The 22,223-nt window shown below is 32.8% G+C and overlaps 2 protein-coding genes across 3 annotated transcripts in view; both read left to right on the top strand.

Annotated features, from left to right (window-relative positions):
* Positions 1–5,809, top strand: part of LOC105331519 (integrin alpha-9) — a 37,206-nt gene extending 31,397 nt beyond the window's left edge. The window contains exons 14-21 of the mRNA XM_034461904.2: positions 255–392; positions 1,647–2,116; positions 2,878–3,040; positions 3,462–3,560; positions 3,940–4,059; positions 4,207–4,284; positions 4,938–5,069; positions 5,450–5,809. Of these exons, the coding sequence (XP_034317795.2) occupies positions 255–392; positions 1,647–2,116; positions 2,878–3,040; positions 3,462–3,560; positions 3,940–4,059; positions 4,207–4,284; positions 4,938–5,069; positions 5,450–5,764 (1,515 nt within the window). The 3' untranslated portion in view covers positions 5,765–5,809. The remainder of the gene's footprint in view (positions 1–254; positions 393–1,646; positions 2,117–2,877; positions 3,041–3,461; positions 3,561–3,939; positions 4,060–4,206; positions 4,285–4,937; positions 5,070–5,449) is intronic.
* A 6,294-nt stretch (positions 5,810–12,103) lies between these two features.
* Positions 12,104–16,987, top strand: LOC105331510 (uncharacterized). Of its 2 annotated transcripts, none has more exons than XM_066073950.1 (5): positions 12,104–12,127; positions 14,261–14,363; positions 14,662–14,700; positions 15,728–15,760; positions 16,633–16,987. In XM_066073950.1, the coding sequence occupies exons 2-5, from the start codon at positions 14,288–14,290 to the stop codon at positions 16,785–16,787; spliced, it is 303 nt and encodes a 100-aa protein (XP_065930022.1). In that variant the 5' UTR covers positions 12,104–12,127; positions 14,261–14,287; the 3' UTR covers positions 16,788–16,987. The 2 variants fall into 2 exon arrangements, with proteins under 2 accessions (XP_065930022.1, XP_011432041.3); XM_011433739.4 differs by lacking the exon at positions 12,104–12,127 and adding an exon at positions 12,154–12,204.
* The last annotated feature ends 5,236 nt before the right edge of the window (positions 16,988–22,223 follow it).

The following is a 22,223-nucleotide window of genomic DNA, read 5'->3' as shown; positions in this document are numbered from 1 at the left end:
TTGACATGTACATGTACATGTATCTCAACTGAACAGAAGGTTCAAGTCAGCTTTTCCATCGATCTGTCCGTCTGCTAGGAAACTTTTCACATATTTGACCTTGGGTCAATTGTAAAAATTGGGGAAACTGTAAAAATCGTGACCCCTGACGACCAAAGCTGGGGCCCAAAGAAAAGATCAAAGTTTAGTAAATAGAGACAATGTTTTAAAAAATGCGTAGAATCGACATCATTACGAATAAGTTTGTATTATAGAATTTTCAAGCGGAAGTAGATGGTGTGGAAGTACTTATTGAGCATGCGCTTCATACCACGAACTCCTCCACCATTGCATTGAACAATTTCATTGGCAGCAGAGAACTTCCGGTTATACCACCAAGTTATACATACAAGGTATGCTATTGCAGGAGACGATTAAGATAAATCTGTACAATGTTTTATATTGGGTAATCTGTCTGAATGACTAATAGCACAATATATATTGTAAGCAATGCAACGTTACAAGAGATTGTTAAATGCACAAGCACCTACTGATAAAAAGGAAGCATAACAAACCAAAATATAAACAGCCACCTTTTTCTGAAAATGTTGAGAGTATGAGTAAATAAGTATGAATAAACATCTTTTTAAAAGAATTTAAAAGAAAGCAATATTTTCCAAGACAGTAAAGTTCAATTTGGAATTGCAACATTCGACTATATTTTTATATGAAATCATTTGTCTACTAAATAATGGAAAATCTGAAAAAAAGATATTAAAAGAGTTTAATTTTTTTTTACAAAGCAACAGATGGAATTCGATATGATCAATAATAACTTATTTCATTGTATGGAAAATTTATCAGGTTCACTTTGATTGTTATTGATGCATCATATTGTGACGTGTTAAAGCGCTTCTTATCCAATTAAATACATGTAGATGCTATTTTTCTTTTCCATGTCAGATAAAAGATATATTTTTGTACGGAAGCGTATTGCTGCCAAATGATGTGTCGTAAATATACGAAATTTCAGGTTTTACACACGTTCGAATGAGACTTAGGTAGTATTGAATACATGTATGTACAAAAAGATTTACAAACGACGTAAAACTAAGTGAAACAAACCACATGAGGTTAAGTTCTTTGTATAAAAAAATGAATTATTTTTAAGGGGGACTGGATGGATATGTCTAGTAATTGATTTTTAGTAAGACTATTTTAACCTGCTTTAGATGAACACATCTGTAAATAGATATAGGAACACGTTCATTTTGTAATGCTTAAATATTTGGATTTTTTTTATTACTCTTGATTTAAGTTAAAAACATAAAAATCCCATATTTTAAACTGTCAGGTAGACAATGCATTCATCCCCCTTTAAATGACAATCTAAAAAAACCTTAGTGCGTATCTAAAAAATTCACTTTCAAGATGTTATGTCGTACATTCGAGTTTTAAGACGTGCATAGGAATTACATATAATATATCTTACATTGTACATACAAGATACCAAATAATATACGAAGTCGTAAACATGAGTTTATTGCGTTAAAATAATATCAAGTGACAGCAATGTATACGCTTTCGTATTTTTTTTTCTTTTTTTGTATAAGATTTGTTGTGAGAAAGTTTAAAAAATTCAAACCATCAAGTTATGTTGATAATAGTTTCTTTACAGCACATTTTGTGACGAAGTAAGAGAATGCTTCATTACAGTTTCATTACATCAGCAATGGGAAAACCTCTTAAACGGGACATCTTTAATTATGGACCCGGGAATGGTTACCTTGGTAACAACACTGACAACCACCGCCAGCGGAGTTTCTGCTAGTGACGTCACGTTGTTTCAAATTATTCCGACTGGAATTGCCTTCGTTGAAATAGAGAGGGCAAATCTAAATCGAACACTGCCGTGCACAATTGAGCAAATTCGTTTGAAGTGTCTAATAGGATCATTGAAGGCAAACGAAACCATTGTTCTGAGACTTATTTATGAAATAAGACAGGCGATGGTGAACACATCAACCATATCAATGCAAAGTGGATTAAATTTCGGATTGACGAATAACTCATCTCCGAAAGTGTTCGAAAAGTATTCTGTGAAGGCTGTAAGGAGTGTCTATGCTGACGTCAAAGGGTACAGTCATTCTGAAAATTATATGCAAAACACTCTTACGAAGGATAAGTGGTCAACAATTAGATAGTGCTAAAATTTCTGATATGATAAATTTAAGTATGAACTATTATTCAGTTTAAAAAAACATCATATTAATATTTCAGCCTTTTAAATTTCAAAATTTTCTATATATCTACGCAAAAATCCCCTTATATAGAGGCGTATAACATTTGATTTCTTATTCTTTAATAGCATTAGGTTTTAACAGATTACATTCATTTGTATTTCATCATTTCTGTATGAATGATAGACTTCTGCGATATTATCCTTAATTTTGTTATAGCTATAGCAATCAAGGTTCTCTAAACTTTGTTTTGAAACCAACCTAAATAAGAACACTTGACTAATTCATAGGAATAGATAATGGGTTTCACGAAAATTCAAGAACACGAGGCCATCACTCATAATAATTATGATTTCAAAGCATTTGTTAATTCTGATTACTCTGGACTCATTTAATTTCGTGGAGCCAATTTTCAGGGATAATATTTTTTTTTTGCTTATTCAAGGGGGTGTTAATTTCGTGGATGCATAAGTATTCAGTTTCAGTAGGAAATCAAATTTAAATTTTTTTATGATTAATTTTCGTCGAGGATGTAATTTCGTGGTTGAGGGCTAATCACGAATACCACAAAAATTGAGCCACCATTTATGTTAATCATTTCACAGTAGTACACAAGAGCAAAACTACACACTGTTGATATTTGTGGGGTATTTTTCAGATATTCACGGCCTACAAACTACGTTATGGTCAATACTCATGAAAACAACTGGATACAGTTCAAGCATAAGTTCTTTTTATCGTTATGGCACCCTGGAGAATCAGAAATTGTGCATTTCTTTTTCCCTGTCTTGTGGAGAACTTTGACACTGTCCAGTTCAGATGTAAGTTCATGTATGTGCGTGTTTTATCATTAAATCAAAAAAATAATTGCATTTTCCTTATTAGTTTTAGTGATACTCTAACTTTTTTTAAGCATAGGGTATTTAGAAATAACAAAGTAGAAAAAAAAAAAGTAGTACATCACATGTAAGCAATTAAAAATTGATTTTACAAATCGCAATTATAACAGATATCATACTTTTAAAAAATATGGTTAAGCTTCAACGGTTGAACCATATAAGATTTTATTCTTGCTTTAAGAATAGTCAACATACATTGTGATACATGAATTAATATAATGATTTTGCCTTTTGTATCTAACAATTGCAACTCCTCGGGTTTTTGCGGCAGAGCTCGGAAGAATTGAGATCTTGCCCGAAAGGCCCAAGAGGTTGCGAATGCAATGGTTGATTGTTAAACTAGGTTGATATTCAACATGGAAAGGGCGACATCACCTGTGTGATAAATAATGGAACAAACTCAAGTGAAGAACTAGAGAGGATAATGGCTCTCAATCAAAAGGTAGTTTTTGTTTAGAATGAACATTGAATTATATAATCAGCAATTACAAAAAGTAACATGATCTATTATTTATAATTAAAAGCCATAACTAGAAAAAGCTTTCTTAAACTTAAAAAACAATTCAAAATTGGTGGGAGTAAGTTATTATGCTTCAAAATACCTGTGCTGATGAGTACAATATCGTACATCCGGTTTTTTTCGTGTGTCAAATATATGCAAAAATGGGGGAAATCTGTAACAATTGTTTTTTGCGTCAGTCATATTTTGCGATTTAGGAAGTTTCTTATAGAAAATGACACAGGATTTAAAATAAATCGTGAAAAAGCAAAAATTAGATCATCGCTAAAACTACTGAATATACGGTATTATCATATTGCAGATATGCAGGACTGTTGGCTGTGACCTGCTGACCTGTGAAATAAGACCAACGTCCGTACGAATAACACTGGCAGCGTCCTTTAATCTGGTTGTCAATTCCAGGAGACTACCCTTTGCCGAAGTATAAAAACTAACCACCGATCTCTCTCTCTCTCTCTCTCTCTCTCTCTCTCTCTCTCTCTCTCTCTCTCTCTCTCTCTCTCTCTCTCTCTCATGTTATTTACTTTGATCAAACTTCTTATGCTTTTACTCATTTTTTTTAATAAAGGAAATAACAGAACATGGATACTCAACTTACATGTGCTATACAAGCAAGTTCGTCATTCATGGAGAGAATCCGTTATGTGTGAGTTTATTTCTCAGTTTGATAATATGACCGCCCAATTGTTGTTTAACATCTATTCTAGACTATTTATTACAAATGTCTTCGATTTTAAGGTAAAATAAAAAAATAGACTCTAAGTATAAGGAAAACAACAACCCGCCAATCCCTCGAGATTTCCGTTAAAAAACACAATAAAAAATTGCTCTTGAATTTGCGGTTCCCAATTGAGAGTAAAGTTTTCGCATCAGCAAACATTTTAAGGAATTCTTCATTAGCGAAAATATCACAAAATATAATCGCGCAAAAATATGATTGTATACAATGCATGAAATTTTAGAAAAGTACAAGCTAACAAACCTCAATTCCCTAACTGAAAAAGAAATTTGGCACCAGACTTTCTCGTTGTGAACATTTCTTGCCACGAATCAAACATTTTATGTGCATTGTTATTGTTTTACATTATCATAATAGTAGAGGTTGCAAATAATGCTAGTCGTAATTTAAGCAAAATTATGTTTAAACGTGAAATTAAATCCTCGTGAATAAATGCTGATTAAGAGTGGTCGACTGTTTTGATAAATCTCTTTTAATTTAATATTATTGCATAGTTCATGCAATAAACCTGACTGTCATTTGAGGTAATTGTTCGATAATGTTTACATGTACAATTGCAGCGGAACATAACAACTCAAATTAAGGATATTTCGCTGCATGAAACGGACGGGAGAATTCATTATTGGTTCGTTACTCTTGCTGTTTTCACTGGAGTGGCCATTATTCTACTACTGAGCTTCTTTTTATGGAAGGTATACATTTTGGATAACATTCAATATATCGATGATACCGAATATTCGGGTTTTATTTAGCAATGGTCAATGTTTGCTAAATTTGTGATCTTCCTTAAAAGGAAAAAAAATTAAAAGCAAACAAAACATTACTTAGGCATGTAAAACATTTTGCAAGTGTACTTTGTTTTCGAAAACTTACACAAGCTAAAACAACCCGATTTAATGTGCTTTTATTAATAAAGAAACTTTTACTGGTCTCATCTTTAAATTTACATGTAATCATTCAGTGTTTTTAATCTTTTATTTTGCCAGTAGTAATTCATATTTTGTTGCAAATATGGAACATCTATTCGAGGAAGTTATTATATATCATAAATGTACTCTCATTATTTCTCCAGTGTGGGTTTTTCTATCGAAGAGCTTTTCATGAACTCAAACTTAGAATCGAAATCCAAAAACTAAGCGCCGTTCACCTTCTCTCAGCACAAAGAAATTCATCGTCTCTGGACACAGATAACGATAACGAAACATTTGTTTTGACGCCATATCCTAGCGGAAGTGACGACACACAGGTCATGACCCCTCCGCCGGGTTATCTAGAAGCTACTCACAGGACGTCAAATTCATCGACAGATTATTTCTTCAACTTTGACGACGACGACGGATACCTGATTCCTGTCTTTGACTCCAGAAAAAATGACTCTTCAGATTGATTACTGCTTGACGATTAAACAAAAATAAATATTATAAATAATTAATATCTTGTTGTTTGCTTTTTTTTTTAAATATGTATTTGAAAAAAAGTTTACGTTCAGTCAGGCTTGTGGCTCACTTGATCATCTATGCGAGAGTTTTCGAATTCATTAAAGAATTATTAATTTTTTTAGATGTATGTTTGCCGCAGATTATGAAATTATGATATTTGCGTAATATAACAAGTATGTGCCTACTATACTAGCTTCACCCTTGCTTATTGTAAATGATATGTTTTACGGCGTTATCGTTGAACCGAGCGCAGCAGGATGTATCTATCTCACCTTTCACCATTGTCGACTACATTTCATAGACTTATCCCTCCCTATAACATAATGTCTTCTCAAATTAAACAGTTTATCCCCTTTCCTAATCAGAAGTTTTAAACACCTACTATCTTTATTCCAAATCCAATATCGGCTCGCCCTAAATGAAATATATATACCGTAGAATCGTTTAAATTCGTAGGGGCCAAATTTCGTATATTTTTGGTTTTTAACTTATTCCTGGGGATTTAATTTCGTGGGTACGTCATCAGTTTTCACTTCAGTAAAAAAGAATACTCTTTCTAAAAAATTGTCGTTGAGGATTTAAATTCGTGGGGGAAGGGCTACCCACAAATACCACGAAAATTGAGACACCACGAATTCTAATGATTCCACAGTATGTGTGTATTAGAGAGAGAGAGAGAGAGAGAGAGAGAGAGAGAGAGAGAGAGAGAGAGAGAGAGAGAGTGTATATTGTCTGTACATCCGTCGACTGTTCTACATTTTGGACATATTGCAAAAAACTCATTAACATGCCATGTGCCGTGATAAGCTGGTGGTGTTGAATTTTCGATTGTTTTACATCACCCAATATGTTTATTTAAAAAAAAAAATATTGAGAGAAAGACTCATAAAAACGCCAGCACATATTTTGTCCAGTTTTTTTTCCACCACACAAATGTTTGATCACTATCAATATGTTCGTTGCTTCCTTATTGTACTTTCTTATCTAACGGAGAAAGAAAAGAAGGGTGGGGGAGAGATCCATAAAAGCGCAAACACATAAGGTCCAGATTTTTCCACCACAGATAGGTTCGTTCATTTTCAGTATGTAAGCTGCTCCCTTATTATACCTCCTTATCTAATGGATAAAAAAGTGGGGGGGGGGGGGGGGGGGTAAAAAAGGCCATTGAGAGGAAGATATATCAAAACGTCAGGCACATAATGTCATGTTTTCTCACCACACATTGCCTCGTCAGCGCGGTAATTTATTTTACTACGCTGTCATTTTTTCAGTAACATAAACGTCAAAGCGAATAAACAAGAAAGAAATTTCACGAAAGAATAATGCGCGAAAGTTCACATTCCATGCACCGAATCGCTGGCCGTTCACCTTGACCATTGTTTTAAAGTTTGAGTGCATATTATAAATGCATATTAGCCTAAGCCTGACCTTTGATTCTTGTAATCTTCACACCGTACATTTGATATGCATTAGGCATATTTAAAAAAAAAAAAATTTTGATATGTATTAGGCATTAATCTTAACGCACATGGACACATTTTAATTCATGTAATATTGCATGTATACGAAAGCTGTCTTTAATGACGGTATTTTGTTCAAAATGAACTTTCAGCTACTTAAATTTAGAATCTGATTCATCATTACGTCAAATTATTGTGCAGATGCAATATAATAAGAATATTTACTCATAACGCAAATATAACATATATCACCTTTTTCTGGATTTATATAAGCAAACATTTTCACTGCAAAAAGCTTCTTAAAGGGAGGGATCATTAGTAAAATAAAAAAAAACCTGACAGGATGATGTTGATCGAGAAATTTTTGAGAGTCTTTCGCATATAATCAAAAACTCTGACTTAGATGCCTTTGATGAATGACTGAGGGACTGATTAATTGGTTAAAGACCATAAAATTATGTAAAATTACCATTGTTAAAATACTTTGAGATACGGATGTTGTTTGTAAGATTACCATTTGTAAAAGTGTCATTGATACATGTAATAAATAGAAGGACCGGGTGTTATTGGTAAAAGTATATATTTATTTTGTAAAGGACTCGTATAGAGGCTTATACCAATGGTTGAATTTGTTAAAAGCTCTGATAGGCTGATATTTTGGTAAAAGAATGAGAGACTAGCAATATACTTCAACTGGTTGGCGTCTATAGTAACAGACTCTCTAAATGACTGTTGTCTTTGGTAGATACTTAAGAGGGAATAGTGTAAACGATGAAAGAACCATTTGAAAAGAACAATCAGTGACCAGTGACGGATTAAGGTGAGAAAAGCATGATTTGTAAAAGTGCTATTATTAAAAGAAAATCTCTGAGGGACATGCGTTTTCGACCATTGTTAAAAGACTCTGATAGCTCGGGGAAATAAAAAAAAAAGGAGGCCAGTATCTTTGGTTAAAGTGATATTGGTAAAACAGGAAACTGTAAGCGGCAGGTTTCATTGGTGAAAGTGTCATTTGTACAAATGCCACTGGTAAACGACTCTGAGAGACTGATCTTTTTTTGGTGAAGGTGCCATTTGTACAAATGCCACTGGTAAAAGACTCAGAGAGACTGATCTTTTTGGTGAAGGTGCCATTTGTACAAATGCCACTTGTAAAAGACTCTGAGAGACTGATCTTATTGGCGAAAGTATCATTTATAAATGTGCCACATGTAAAAGACTCTGAGAGATTGATCTTATTGCTGAAAGTGCCATTTTGTACAAATGCCACTGGTAAAAGACTCTAAGAGAGTGATGTTATTAGTAAAAGAGCTATTTTTAAATGTGCCACTGGTAAAATACTCTGAGAAACTAATCTTATTCGTGAAAGTGCCATTTGTACAAATGCCACTGGTAAAAGACTCTGAGAGACTGATCTTATTTGCGAAAGTGCCATTTATAAATGTGCCACTGGTAAAAGACTCTGAGAGATTGATCTTATTGCTGAAAGTGCCATTTTGTACAAATGCCACTGGTAAAAGACTCTAAGAGAGTGATGTTATTAGTAAAAGAGCTATTTTTAAATGTGCCACTGGTAAATCACTCTGAGAGACTTTTCTTATTTGTAAAAGTGCCATTTGTACAAATGCCACTGGTAAAAGACTCCAAGAAGAGACTGAACTTATTGGCGAAAGTGCCATTTATAAATGTGCCACTGGTAAAAGACCGTGAGAGAATTAAGCCACTGTTAAGATACTCTCAGGACAGATGTTATTGTCAAAAGATTCTGGTGCTCTCGGTAAAAGACTTTGAGACGCCAAAGGAATTGTCAAAATAATTTCTGAGATGCTGGAATCGTGGGTGATCATACATTAAAGACGACAATTTTCTTTATTTGTGACCTGACGTCAGTTCCAGGATAAGACACTGTACTTATAACCTTTAGCATAAACCTAATTGCCACCGATTATTAATAATTGTCAGCGTTGTTGTTAAATGCTTTTTACAAGCTTTTGATAACACAAGAAGACGTTATGTTTTGGTTGATAAATTCATTTACCACCTGTGACGGAACGATGTTTTAAAAGGGAGAAAAGATTTTAATTTTATGATGTCGTGATGATTAAGTCATGATGATAGAATCTTGTAAATGTGTTTACAGTCTAAACAGGATAATGAATAATGTAAAGAAAGTAAACAGAACACAAACCGGGGCCGTTCACTTTTGTTTTTCTGGCCGCTCGTTCAGTCTCCCCCTATGAATTGCCCTCTAGCGAATCTTAAATCAGGAGAAGCGCTGAGACATAAAAAGATGTTTACTCAAAGTAAAAGATTTAGGGGGTTTTTAGAGAGAGAGAGAGAGAGAGAGAGAGAGAGAGAGAGAGAGAGAGAGAGAGAGAGAGAGAGAGAGAGAGAGAGAGAGAGAGAGAGAGAGAGAGAGGGAGAGAGAGAGAGAGAGAGAGAGACAGAGAGAGAGAGAGAGATGAAACGATCTTAACTCATAACTCATAAAAAATATGTGGGGGTTTTAGAGAGAGAGAGAGAGAGAGAGAGAGATGAAACGATCTTAACTCATAACTCATATCAAAATATTTGGGAGTTTAGAGAGAGAGAGAGAGAGAGAGAGAGAGACAGAGACAGAGAGAGACAGACAGACAGACAGAGAGAGAGAGAGATGAAACGATCTTAACTCATAACTCATAAAAAAATATTTGGGGGTTTAGAGAGAGAGAGAGAGAGAGAGAGAGAGAGAGATGAAACGATCTTAACTCATAACTCATATAAAAATATTTGGGAGTTTAGAGAGAGAGAGAGAGAGAGAGAGAGAGAGAGAGAGAGAGAGAGAGAGAGAGAGAGAGCTCTTGACATTGGAAAAGGCATGTGCACAGGTACATGTAGTACATGTAATATTAATATCTTATATTACTTTATTACTATCCCTTTATTCAACCCAAGTTGTTTATAACAAATCGTTCTCATTAAGTCATAATGGGCGGGCGTCTAATTCAATTAGTCATGCTGTACACGTAAATAAGGCTATAAACAACTGTGAAAAATTGGTAAAATTGAATGAATGTGTTCACTTTGTAACCAAAACAAATACTTTCTAACTAAAACGTAAACAGGTGTTATAAAGAGGAAGTGGTGTTTTTCTGGTATCCTTACATAAAGCAAATTTTAGTACTCTTCATAATTGCTATCATACTGTATATTTCAGTATTTGAAATTAAGAAATCAATGTTAATCTCTCTTATTTTTAAACCTACCCTCTCTACCTAACTTTGCGACGTTTCTTACAAACATCATTGATTTGAGAGAACTTTTTTTTATGAACCCTTGTCCCATTTCAAATTACTTCGTTAGATTATCATAAAGCTATACTGAAGTTTTACAATTAACACACAGTTTCTATAGCTATGCAAAATATACTATTAAACGGTTGATTTTGAAAGTTAATTGGTACAATGGCATGTGAATTTTAACACATAGTTTCTATAGCTATGCAAAATATACTATTAAACGGTTGATTTTGAAAGTTAATTGGTACAATGGCATGTGAATTTCGATTTCTTTTTGTCTATTGCAGGAAATACCATATAAGCTAGTGGAATGATTTTCGGGTTTGCAGTGTTTTTAACTTTTTCTCATAATATATAACGAAAACTTATATATGAGTCAGTTTATGCTCTTTTACGTGTACAATTACAAGTCGCTTTCAGAGTATGCTCTTAAAAGGACTGAATGGTTGTGACTTTTTAGATACTATATTGATCTCCTTAAAAAGAAGAGTTCTGTATTAAGATTATAACAAAAGAATGAAATTTTAGATAAATCAGATTGACGGACTTTTTTCATTGCTAAATGATAGATTTTAGCTGAACTTCATTTACAAATACCTAAAGATTTAACTGACTCCTTAAAGCGTTGAGTATACACATGTAGATTCAAGTGCGACTCGGTCAACTGACTGCTAAATGGATAGATAGATAGATAGATGGATAGATAGATAGCTAGATAGATAGATAGATAGATAGATAGATAGATAGATAGATAGATAGATAGATAGATGATTGACATACAGATTTGTAAAAAGTTTGCTAAATTTATCACTTGGGATGCTCGGTTGCAACAAATCATATTTTAAACATATTTTTTTTTTATATAAAAGATGTTATTTGATTTTTTTTGGAAATATATTCTTTATTTTTACTTTTAAAACTAAAGTGTTAATATGCGTATGCAACATCTTCCAAAGACTTTTACTTAAGTGAGTAACGGCGTAGAATGATAAGTTTTCATTGATGGTCTTTTCATACAAAGATTTATATTTTTTCATCACCTTTTACACATTAGGGTGAAAAATTATGAATTATTGTTTTATCAGCGCGTGACTTTTAATGGACAAGACAGTTACAGCGTGACGGTTAACTTGTGGCTCAATAGTTCATAGCTTGAAACGAAATTTATAACACCTTTTACCATCCTAGCTTTACGTCTAATGATAATTATACCCAAAGAGAGAAAAAAATCAACCCCAAAACAGAATAAATGTAGCTCGTACCACGCGCGCGCCGGTGGTATTTGTAATTTCAACACGTGTGAAACATCAAAAAGGCGAAAAAAGGAAGAATCCATTTGATATAAAAAAAAATCCTTGCTGAATGAAATGAAATGAAATGAAATATTGCAGTTTGTGGGTTAGTCGCCGATGAGCGCCCGAGGGTCGCTGGTGGTTTGCCAGACAATTATGAGAGCGAATCCAGGCCGGAGCATCAATGACATTAATCAGGTCAGCCACATGAATCAGAACTGACCCAGCGAGAATTTATCCCCCGCCTCTTTTGGCCCGGTACCTTTTGAAATGACGGTCAGGTAAAATCAACGCCTCGTATAAAAACCCCCTCTTTAAAATATTTTTTTAGTTTTAATTATACAGGTTCCTCAATCAGGTAATGTGAATTTTTTGTTTCAATTTTAAACAAAAATTTTTTTCGAGAAATGAAATATCAAGATTTTATAGCCATTGATAAAATGTAATATTTTAAGTTTTTTAGTTTATGTTTATCCAATTTAAAACAAATTATAAAAATTGTATGTATCTACAAGCCTTTTGATGTTAAAGTATATATTTGAATTCGTTTTACTGAGAAAAAAAAATTGAAACGATTTCATCATGACGAGGGCTAATAGACATTTATGAAAAGGGGCATTATAAATTTTTAAATACAAGTTGTTTTCATTTAAGATTGATTTTTTAAATTTAAAATTATTATTGCAAATTATCCTTTTTATAACAAATATTTGGTTTTGTTTTATTGAATAAGAAAGCTTTTTACTAATTGAGAACTTATTTTATATCTAAATTTTCACATGTCTTGTAGAGCACTTTAGAAGTTATATTTAAAACATCGAATGTACACACATGTATATATTAGGATAAACAAAGTTATTGTACGTGTTATACACTTTCTTGAATCAAACTTCAGAAATAAATACTTTGTTGGGGGGGGGGGGGGGGGGCAAATAATTTTAAAATCTCAAACACATAAATTCATTAATATTTTTTTGAAAAATATTTACTAACTTCTCGACCCATTCTTACAGTTGAACGGTTTTGTCGGCGAAAGTGCAAACTACGATGTGATTGAATTTAAAAGAGACTAAGTTAATCTCTTTGTGAATTACTACAAATTTCGTACACAAGTACTGTGTTTTTATTATACGTACAGCTGTTGTATAAATCACTCCACAACCTTGTCGACCTCATACGCTGGACAGTGGGCCAGGGTGCTAATTAATCAAAATCATCGTCTTACTATATATGATTAATCATCACAGGGCTTCAAATGCGCACACCTCTTCTTTGAAAATTAACAGATTTATGTTCCAAACAAATCTCAAAATCTCAAACAATTTATATATTTTGGTTTTAAATACCAGCAAATATTTTAGCATATGCCTTTTTTTCAAGGAAGAATACGCAAAGAATACGCAAAAAATAAATTATTCGCCAAAAATAGATAACCGCTATATTAAAAGCGTGATTTACGTTTGAGATCATAGCGGTTGTATTTCAAATCCACTTAGTTAGATGAAATTGGAATTATATCCCCAACATGCTCTTAAACTATGGAATGAAAGAAGTAGACGCTCTTAGATACATGCATTAATTAAATTACGACGCTCAAAGCTACACTTAACGTTAATATATCAAGTCTTGTTTTAAGGTCAAGATCTAGTAAATGATTCCAGACTGTCTTTTTGGTGCTAGAGCCATTATGACGTCATAATTGACTTGATGAATCTTTTCCCGTATTTTACGGCTTTTAAGGTATTATGTAGCAAAAAAACGAATATTTTGAGATACTTTATTTAATCACGTGAAAAGTAATCCCGGTACATATTTTTAATTTGACATCATTTTAAAGAGGAGGTCAAGAGCTTGTTTATTGCCGTTTTTGGAGAGACTGTAGGCATTCTAGATATATTTCATTAGTCAAAAATGGACAAAACTCTGAGATTTGTTACTTTTATCCTTCATATTTCATAGAAAATGGTTGTTTAAAACATGATTTTTCATTGTGTTTACCAAACATTTAAGCCCTGGTACACCCTATGAAACAAAGATATTGTTATGAAGCATCATTAAAAGAATTCATATCTTGAATTTCATAAACCTGTAGGCACCTTTCATTTACTAGATCCTGACAAGAGCTATATTTGCTGCATTATAGGTAAATGTAATTTTAATGAAAGAAAATGTGGAGTTTTTTCATCAAACTTTTCACGTTAAAATCTTTTCTTAAATATGACAATTTTTAAGTCCATTTCATTCAAAAGTATTCAGAAATCTACGATTGAATTATTTATTCTGCGAGCAGGCTAGAAAACGCCCCTTAAAAAAATACGCATTGTCACGTTTACATGTACGTAAACGCAATCGGCTATAGTTTGAACTGCCGTTAAATATATTTTTTTATTTCTCAATTCGTACGTGATTTAAAGGTGAGATAATACGGATCTGACGTCACAATGAATGCTGTCCTTGTTTTGACCCTGTGTCTGTTGGGAATGGCGGTTGCCCAGGATCATTTATGGACTGCCTTAGGTAGGATTACGCAAAATCCTTTGAAAATGGAGTTGGAGATTTGATAAATTTTATAAACGACTTAAAGCAATGGTAAAATAAGAGTGTTTAAAACTGGTAACAATTATTTACATAAATAGCGAATATCACAAACTTTTAAGTATAACATTTATCAGGAGAGCTTTTATCAATGATGATTTTTTTTTCAAATCTATTGATACGATATTTGTTCTAATTAAATATAAATATTAATAGATAAAATTCGATTACTTCCTCATTATTACATTGAATTTTTGATATTTTATTTCTTTTATGACAGCGTTGAACAGAATGCTGAGCCAGAATAATCAGCCTTACGGTAAGGAATTGATAGATAATCTTGTTTTTATACAAAGAACATAGTTGGTGGAAATGCATGGCTATATCAACATTTTTTTTATTTTACAAATAAATATTTGTATTAGGAAGCGTTCAGAAACCCCCGTCCCCCTCTCCCTTAAGGTATATGTATGTTGCGAGTTTGCTTTCGTCATCAAATTCTGTACGCAGTTTAGACAACTACAGTGGCAGTTTTGTGCACATTCGTTTATGACGTCATAACGAAGACATTTCATGATTCCCCGCTTCACTTTTAATAACGCCAAATGTTTTGAGTAATAATAAAATTATCCTATTTCGATCGATATTGTTAATGCTATAGTTGTAATCCATACTTATTTTTTAATGTATGAATTCATAAAAGGGTTTTTATTGGTTTAGTTTAAATTTATACATGATGGCAGTACACAGAATTAAGATCCCCAGCTACTTTAGTTAGTATACTTACAAACCAAAATAAAAGCATAAATTAACGTTTTGCAGGTACATGTATCATCCCACCAATAGAAATAATCAATCTGGAAATAAAAAAAAATACATTAAGTCACCAAAGCTTTAAGATAGGTTTAGAAGCCCAACCCCAACCACCCAAACAATCAAACAAACCAAAAAAAATCTTTTTCTCTAAAGAAAAAAAAATGGCTAAATTGCCGCCAATGATGTGATTTTTTTCCCTTAATCATTTATTATTATCATCAAATTAATGTGTGTTAGAATGTAAAAAAAAAAAAATAATTTCACAAGACAAAAATCGTAAACAATTGCGCAGTTTTACAAAAATATGTCCCTTATGTCTTGTTTACATTCTAAAGGAAAACAGATGGCTTTTGATCATAATTATGTTAATTAATAAGTCATGTAGACAACAAATTTAATTACTTTTTCATGATTATATCTTCAAAAGAGAAATGCAATAAATTTTCAAGAAAAAATGTTAAAATGATAAACCTGTCATTTTTGCTTCAAATTTGACATTAAGTTGTTATTATGTCATTGTTGTATTACAGGAGGACTCGATTCCAACAGCATTGCGCCAAAGGGTAGGAGTGATTCTTATTTTAAAAGGATTCACGTTAATTACTGAAAACTGAAACAGTTTTAAGATATTAAGATACAATATTAGCAACAATCAATATGAATATTCTGTTTGTGATGAAAACTCTAGCAAATTTAAGAATAGTTCTCTTACACATTTCAGGGAATAGAACTAGCTCTATTATTGATTTACTATTTTTCTATTATTGTCATTTATCATTCATTTTTAATGCTCACGTTTTGATGCCTACAAAATTCTATTTTGAACTTCTTTTTGCAAATATTTTAAAAATCTAATAGTTGGTTTAAAATACAGTAAAACACTAATAACGAAGTGGCACGGAATGAGCTATAATTCCGCTTTGTTTAAAGCGTAGTTCGTTATATCCGTCAAGTTTACAACAAGTAATAAAGTCAAAGGAATTGAAAATCACTTCGCTGTAAGCGTTAATTCATCACGAGCGTGTTCGCTATAACCTTGTTATATTTATATAACGTGTATATATATTTATATAATGTGTATTTGCTCTACATAAAAATCACTTCGCTGTAAGCGTCATTAATTATAAGCGTGATCGCTATATATCTGTGATTTATTGTATGCTGTAAGTGAACTATTATTCACGTCGAATTTATTTCGCGATTTTCCGGAGATGGACTGGTTCGTGGCGAATAATTTTCGCATCAAGCTTTACTCATACCTGTCTTTTTATATTACAATTGTATTGATAAAAACTAGTTCGCGGCGAGAAATATTCACGATTATGAGGCTCTCGATAAACTCGCGAAAATTTCTCGCACGCGAATAAAAATTGGTCTGTAGTATACAAATGTGTATTTGTGCTACATTTTTTTTTTTATTGATACCATCTTTAAGGAGCAACGGACACATTAAACCCTAGCACACCCGGAAACAGGGGATCAGTCCGCAGACGACAAATGAATCCCATGAACTGGTACTGGATGGACCAGATGGTGGACATTCCAGACAGCATGATGATGTGGCCGTTACTTATGGGAGGATTCAACTAATTGTCGCTGGAAAAGAAAGAAAAAGAAATACTCCCAAGACCAGCCCTGGATATTGAGTCTTTGAACTGTCTTTGTCTGCCGCAGTAATTATCTGCGTCAAGGCTGTTGAAGAAGCCTTTTTTTTGTTTCCTTCATTTGTGTCAATTATTTATATTGCATTCTTTTTTTAAGTTTTATTCATTAAACAATTTTGAACTTTATCGATATTTTTCTCTCTCAAGTTTTTTAATGTCGATGTGTGCAGGCTTTAGAATGAAAATTAAACGCCAGCCATTTGTGCGATGATTTATTAATACCTATAACCTTCAATGCACTTGTGAACCAAAAAAGAATGTGTTTACTGTCCCCATTCAAATTATTCATATAAAAAAAGAACAAGAAGAAATTAATGTTACAGCACTCAGAATGTTACATGGACAAAACAGTCAAGCGGTAAATTCCGTCCCCCAATTTTTCAATGTTGTTAAAACAATATATTTACATCTACCAGGTATTATTCCATCTATTTCTTACGGAAACTTATAGTTAATTCATAGCTCTATAGAAACAGCCAGACTGAAATCTACAATTTATATTAATATTATTGTACACCATTTGATATATATACAATGTAGAACCCCCCGTCATTCTCCTGTTAATTTATGTATCATATGCCTATGAGGCACATGTCTCCTTTGGTCAATAAAGAAAGAATATCGATTAGTTGAAATCGACAGCGGCTGAAACTGACAAGGAAGTGAAATTGACACGCCCAGTTTATCAATTGGTCGAGACCTACAACTATCTAAGAAAAATCACGGACTGCACGAAATAACCATGATGATGTCAGACTGGCTGTTTCTTTTAGCTAACGTACTTATGTACATTACATAGTTAGTTTCATTTATATTTTAAGTTGATTATAACCGATGAGACACGTCTAAAATTATTAATTGTAATATCAAAAATTATCAATTCAACTGTCCAAAACTATTAATTCAACTATAAACAATTATTAATTCAACTGTCCAAAATTATGAATTCAACTTTCCAAAATTGTAAATTCAACTAAAATGTTTGTTTGTTTGTTTTTTGGGTGTTTTTTTAACTGTCAAGGAAGCACTGCTAATAATACCATTTACACCAAATTAAGACACAGTTGTTAACTGAATTACTGTCTACACATACAGATATCATTGATTTTCAAACTACATAATATATAAAGAGAAAGTTGATGTAAATAACTTTTAATTTTTTGTAAACTGTTCTTGAATGCCAGAAGTTCGTAGAAATTAATTTTTGAACTATTTCCAGATACACAATTTAGGTAATACAGAATCGCAGATATTTCTCTGAAAGTTCGAACTGAGTTTCAGATTTGGTAAAAGTCTTAAAGTTTTAAAAGTTTGTACTTAAGATTACATGTGTATAATCATGCAAGAAAACACTGACAAAAGTTTCAATAAGAAAAATATTTGTTTCGTATGTAACATACACTTACTCCATATCAACTTTTACAGAGAGCATCTTTCGCCTTATATATCATGATATATTATATTTAATATGTTAATACACACGTTCAATTTACATGTATGATTGCATGGATAGTTTATAATTTGAACAGATTTTATTACCCATACGTGTATTATAATATACAGTTTGAACATAAGAATTGGTTATGAATTTCTGCACAGCAGTGACAATTCTAATCTTGGTTGCGGAGTTGTGGTATTTTTTGAACACGTGCACTCGAGATATAAGCAGGTATGACTTAAAGAGCACTTGATATATGCGAGACCATCAAACATACATGTAAATCGTGTATTTGGAAATAGATCGTCAAATAAAGTACATTGTATTTCCTGCATTCGAATATCGTTTACAAACAAATTTAAAATGATATATACCATCTTTCTTTCTTTAAAAAAAGACGAGTGCAAACTTATAAATAATGTGTATGAAGGATGGTAAGAAAGTCTCTATGCAACAATTCACATTCCAATCAAAAGTCTTCTTTTTTTTTTTAATTTCATATAAACTTTATCTTATTAAGATGACAAATTGTACAATTTAACGCAATGTTAGGCAACGAATTTCTCAACAATAGCTTTAGAGATCATTTCATGTTTAAGCCAAAAGTTACGACCTTCACTGGTCATGCATATGTGTTTTGCTTAACTAAGGTCGAGTGCAAAGTTACGCCTTTTAGTAAAACGGACCTTAGTCGAAGTATTTGACGTAAATGCAAGCGTAAGATTATGCCGTGCTAGCGCCTTCTAATGAAACGGGATCCAGAATTTTTTTTGCTTCTTACTCCAATTGTATGCCAGTAGTACATATATGTGACAGGAAAAGTGCTAGTGTTACCACTTTAAGCAATATTCACAGATCCCGTGGCAACTTAAACACCATTAGAAAATACGAGCTAAACTACGTGTACTCTTATTCTTGCTTCAGTCTCAATGTACGTGTTCAACAGGGCGGGTGCACTACCTTATATGGGTAGCATTGTTTAACATGTGACAATCTTTACGTCAAACAGATTCCCCGATCCAATGCATGATGGTCTACAACGCATGCGCGGATCCAGAAAATTTTTCCAGGGGGGGGGGTCCGAAGGATAATTGTGTTTGCCAGGGGGGGTCCGAGGCATATTTTCGCGATAATTTTACTATGTAAATTTAATAAATTTTCATTTTCCAGGGGGGGGGTCGGGACCCCCCCGACCCCCCCTCTAGATCCGCGCATGCAACGTGTTTACGATTCAACAAACGCACGTCGGTTTTGTCTGTTTTATACACAATATTTAATAAAATTATTGCTTGCCGGAATATATGTACATGTTGATTTTTACATGTACTTTAGAAGATAAAAAAGGAAAGATTACGTGCCATTAACTTTGTTCCAAACTCACATTGAAAAATACTGTTGTTTTAGTTGATCAATTGCTGCTTCAAACAGCGATCAGTATCAAAAGACTGGCAAACATACGCATACAAGTACAAACAGATTTTGATAAGAAAATCTGCATACTTGTTTATTGATGACTTTATCATTGTGCATTAGGTAACTGTACATTTTTAACCTACGTAAATAGCCACGGTTATAGAAATGCACATATATACAAATGAAGAAGCGCAAACTATTTAGCATATAGTATTTTGTACGTTTCTGATGAATGTCCCTGAAGAAAATATCAATGCGCATTCTACGAAATAATGTTGTCCCAAATCTGGGGTATCATGTGAAAAAACGGTACTCACTGCTTCAAATTCAATAAGACGCACTTTTGTTTTGAACATTGACAATGGGGTATTAAAATAGGTTGATATAAGTCCTCATATGCAGTTTTTTTTAAATGTGAGCATAGAAATGAAAGTTCAGACATAATTGTCCATATTTATTTCATAAATTCTGAAAAATCATTCAAAATGAGTTTCCAAAGGACAATTCAAAATGGTATAGATATTCAATACGCTTTGTATACACTGAAACTTGTAGTAGCACACAATGCCTTGCAACTCATCCACCTGATTTGGTTTGTCGATAAAAGTAAACAGATGGCAAATTAAGTATGCAGATTTAAGCCGACGTCACAAAATCTAGTGGTCTCGACCTGTTCAAAGTACTATAAAAACTAAACCAAGGACTTATCTGTGTTAAATAACCGTGCTTTGTTGTTGTTTTTTTTCTGTTTTAGGGTATTACACTATATAAATAGTGCCTGTTTGGGAGGGTAACAGTTGAAATTGACACCCCGAGAAAACCATTGTCGACCGACGCGAAGCGGAGGTTGACAATGGTTTTCGAGGGGTGTCAATTTCAACTGTTATCCTCCCAAACAGGCACTATTTATTTTGTTATACTGAATGTCTTAATTTTAAAGAAAACATCACTGCTTTTAGATAGGAATAACGTGAATTCTAAGGCGAACCGTAATAGAACAGATTATGAACTGCGTCTAAACCAATCAGATTTCAGTATTTAACATAAAAGTATAACAAATACAATTACATAAACATGTATTTCAATTAAATGGAATGTACAGAAAAGTAGTTTTTCAATTGAACCTCGTCGTGTTACCTGTTGTCATCGATATGAAGATAAAATGTCAAAGAAGCATTCATAAAAATACCAATTACACCAAAAAATTAAGACACAGTTGTTAACCGAATTACTGTCTACACATACAGATATCATTGATTTTCAAACTGCATATATAGAGAGAAAGTTGATGTAAATAACTTTTAATTTGTTTCCAAACTGTTTTCGAATGAAAGAAATGCTTAAAATGTGTTATTTGAACTATTTTCAAATACACGCTCTAGGTATTTTAAAAGGACTTGCATATATTACGCCTTCTAGAGAAACGGGGTTCAGATTATCATGCGTCACACTCCAATTATATTTCAAGAGTACATTGATAACTTTTCTAATCACCACGTAGGTGATAAGTAAAGTGCTAGTGTTACCACTTTAAGCAAAGTTCCCAAGGCTACTTAGTTAACAAAACATATCTACATGTACTTTTTAAAACAATTTTATGCACATATGACGCAAAGTATCATAAACTAGTAATTCGCGTACAATTAATTTGAAACATTGCAACTGGAAATAAAATTCCGAGTGCTAAATTATCTTACTTATTGAAAATATAGCACCACAGAACTTGTTATTTATGATTAAAAATTAAAAATATAACAGACATTAGTTACATGTAGAGTAGGCTTGATTTCGTTGATAGCAGGTTCAGGTAAATTTTGAATATTTACATTTTCCAGTGTCTTTGCCTGTGATAACACTACGTATAGATTTTGTACTATTAAACCCATAACTTCAAATGACGCCAAATTGGGCGCAAGCGGGGTTTTCTTATTCATAATTAAATATTTAATCGTACAATGGCGCAAAATTATATATTAAATATAAGTAAAAAATAATCATTCTTTAAAAATTATGAGGTAATAATTTCGGTCGGTCCGTGATCAAATCTATCATAATGCCCTTCGGGGTTTATTGGACTTGATCATGCCCCGATCAAACTTATCACCTCCTAATACTCAAAGAATGATTCCTTATTCCTTAAATAACTATTAAACAAATGTTTGTATATATACATTCGTAAGGATGTAAATTGATGGTCAAAAAAAAAAATAAACCCACGAACATTAGTCCGCCAATAGCAATGATGATTCCATAATATTAATGACTATTCCATGACCAAGCAGTGAAGTTATCGGTATTGTTGCATCCTGTGTGTGTGTGTGCTTTGTTGGTTTCAACAGTCTATGTACGTACCATTTCTCTTTCTGGCTTCGTGTAAATTGCTGTCAGATACCCCAGGAAAAATTGGTCATTGATTGTCAAAATTGGTATCAAAAGGCCTGGAAATTCCCTCGTTTATGAGCTGACGTTTGAATAAATAAAGATGGAGAACCGTGAAAATGACTTTATTTA

The sequence above is a fragment of the Magallana gigas genome, chromosome 10 (assembly GCF_963853765.1).
Source record: "Magallana gigas chromosome 10, xbMagGiga1.1, whole genome shotgun sequence".
Classification (NCBI taxonomy): Eukaryota; Metazoa; Mollusca; class Bivalvia; order Ostreida; family Ostreidae; genus Magallana; species Magallana gigas.
This window is presented reverse-complemented; position numbering and strand designations above follow the sequence as displayed.

Coding starts and splice junctions, on each gene's coding strand:
- LOC105331510 (XM_066073950.1), top strand. CDS start 14,288: ATGAATGCTGTCCTTGTTTTGACCCTGTGTCTGTTGGGAATGGCGGTT. Junction 14,364..14,661: donor TCATTTATGGACTGCCTTAG/GTAGGATTACGC, acceptor CTTTTATGACAG/CGTTGAACAGAATGCTGAGC. Junction 15,761..16,632: donor CAACAGCATTGCGCCAAAGG/GTAGGAGTGATT, acceptor ACCATCTTTAAG/GAGCAACGGACACATTAAAC.